This window comes from Bufo bufo, unplaced genomic scaffold (genome assembly GCF_905171765.1).
Source record: "Bufo bufo unplaced genomic scaffold, aBufBuf1.1, whole genome shotgun sequence".
Lineage (NCBI taxonomy): Eukaryota > Metazoa > Chordata > Amphibia > Anura > Bufonidae > Bufo > Bufo bufo.
Genome location: NW_024400791.1, coordinates 5511 through 7101, shown reverse-complemented (window position 1 = coordinate 7101; position 1591 = coordinate 5511). Strand labels below are relative to the sequence as shown.

At 39.1% G+C, this 1591-nt stretch overlaps 1 protein-coding gene across 1 annotated transcript; it reads left to right on the top strand.

Moving 5' to 3' along the window:
* The first annotated feature begins 364 nt into the window (after positions 1–364).
* On the top strand, positions 365–1291 carry LOC120984585 (olfactory receptor 11L1-like). The gene has a single exon (XM_040413390.1). It carries the CDS (start codon positions 371–373, stop codon positions 1289–1291), a length of 921 nt encoding a protein of 306 aa, XP_040269324.1. The 5' UTR covers positions 365–370.
* Positions 1292–1591: the final 300 nt, after the last annotated feature.

Here is a 1591-nt window from a genome sequence, read left to right as displayed (position 1 = left end):
CCAATCCTGTGGAAGACTCCCTGTCAGTATAGAGTCCTTAAATATCAGAAATAAGAATCTGGCTATGACATTACTTAATTCTTCTTAGGATACGGGGGTGTATGCCATCTGGGCCTGGCGATTTTTCTATTTTAATCTTTTTAAGACACCGCTGTACTTCTTTCTGGGTCAGACATGGCACTTTTAATGGGGAATTTACTTTTACATTCTGCATTTCATCTGACAGTTTATTTTCCTCAGTGAATATAGTGGATAAAAAAATATTTAATAGCTTTGCTTTCTCCTCATTGCTCTCTGCCACTCCCCCCTTATTACTCTGTAAAGGGCCGACACCTTTAGATTAAGGTTCAATTTTCTTTCTTTCCAGGCGATGAATGAGCCGAACCATACAACAGTCAGTGAAATATTTCTTCTTGGCTTCAAAAACATCCACAAGTTCAAAATACTTATTTTTATTCTGCTCCTTGTGGTTTACTGTGTAACAATATGTGGAAATCTGTTGATCATCACCCTGGTGTCCTACAGCAGGACCCTCCACTCTCCCATGTACTTCTTCATCTCCCAATTATCTATGTTTGATATTTTGCTCAGCACAGACATTGTCCCTAACACTCTTGCCAGTATAATTGCTGAAGGGTTGGTCATGTCATTTTCAGGTTGTATCACCCAGTTTTATATCTTTGGGTGCTCCGAGTCCCTTGAGTGCTTCATACTAGCAGCAATGGCTTATGATCGGTATCTGGCTATCTGTAACCCTCTCCGCTACACCACAATCATGAATTTTTCTTTGTTTTTGAAAATGATCCTGATTTCTTGGATGTTGGGAGCTGCATTAATCCTTGTAACTACATTATCCATTTTTGGACTGGAATTCTGTGGACCAAATGTCATTGACCATTTCTTTTGTGATTTTGCCCCGATAATACAACTATCTTGTTCAGAAACATCTACAGTGGAGATGGAAGTTTTCTATATGAGTGTGTTTGTCATGATTTTACCCTTTTTTATGACTGTGACGTCATATGGGTGCATTGTGAACACCATCCTCAACCTCTCATCCAATCTTCAGAGGAGTAAAGCCTTCTCCACTTGTAGTTCTCACCTAATAATCGTCTGCATCTTCTATGGGACGTTGATCTCCATTTACATAATTCCTACAAAAGGGGTTTCATTGACTATTAACAAGGTTGCCTCTCTGTTGTATACTGTGATTACACCCATGCTGAATCCAATCATATATAGTCTAAGAAATAAGGACATCAAAGACCTAATCAGGAAGCTGCAGAACTGACCTGGTTTACAATTGATTAACTTATGATATTAACTAATAAACAGGTGTACGACTCACCAACACAGTCTAATACCAATCACTACAATCAGCACCAGTAGAATACAGAACAATGTATGTCCGTAACAAGGAGAAACAGGGCTGCTCTGGCAACACTCAGCCGTCAAGAGTGTATCGCACTTACCATGCTGGTAACCAGCGGTAATAACTAGAGATGAGCGGAGTTATCAAAAATTTGATTCGGCTGCTTTGACGAAGTTCACAAAGAAATTTGATTTGTTACGAATTACTTCATTATGAATC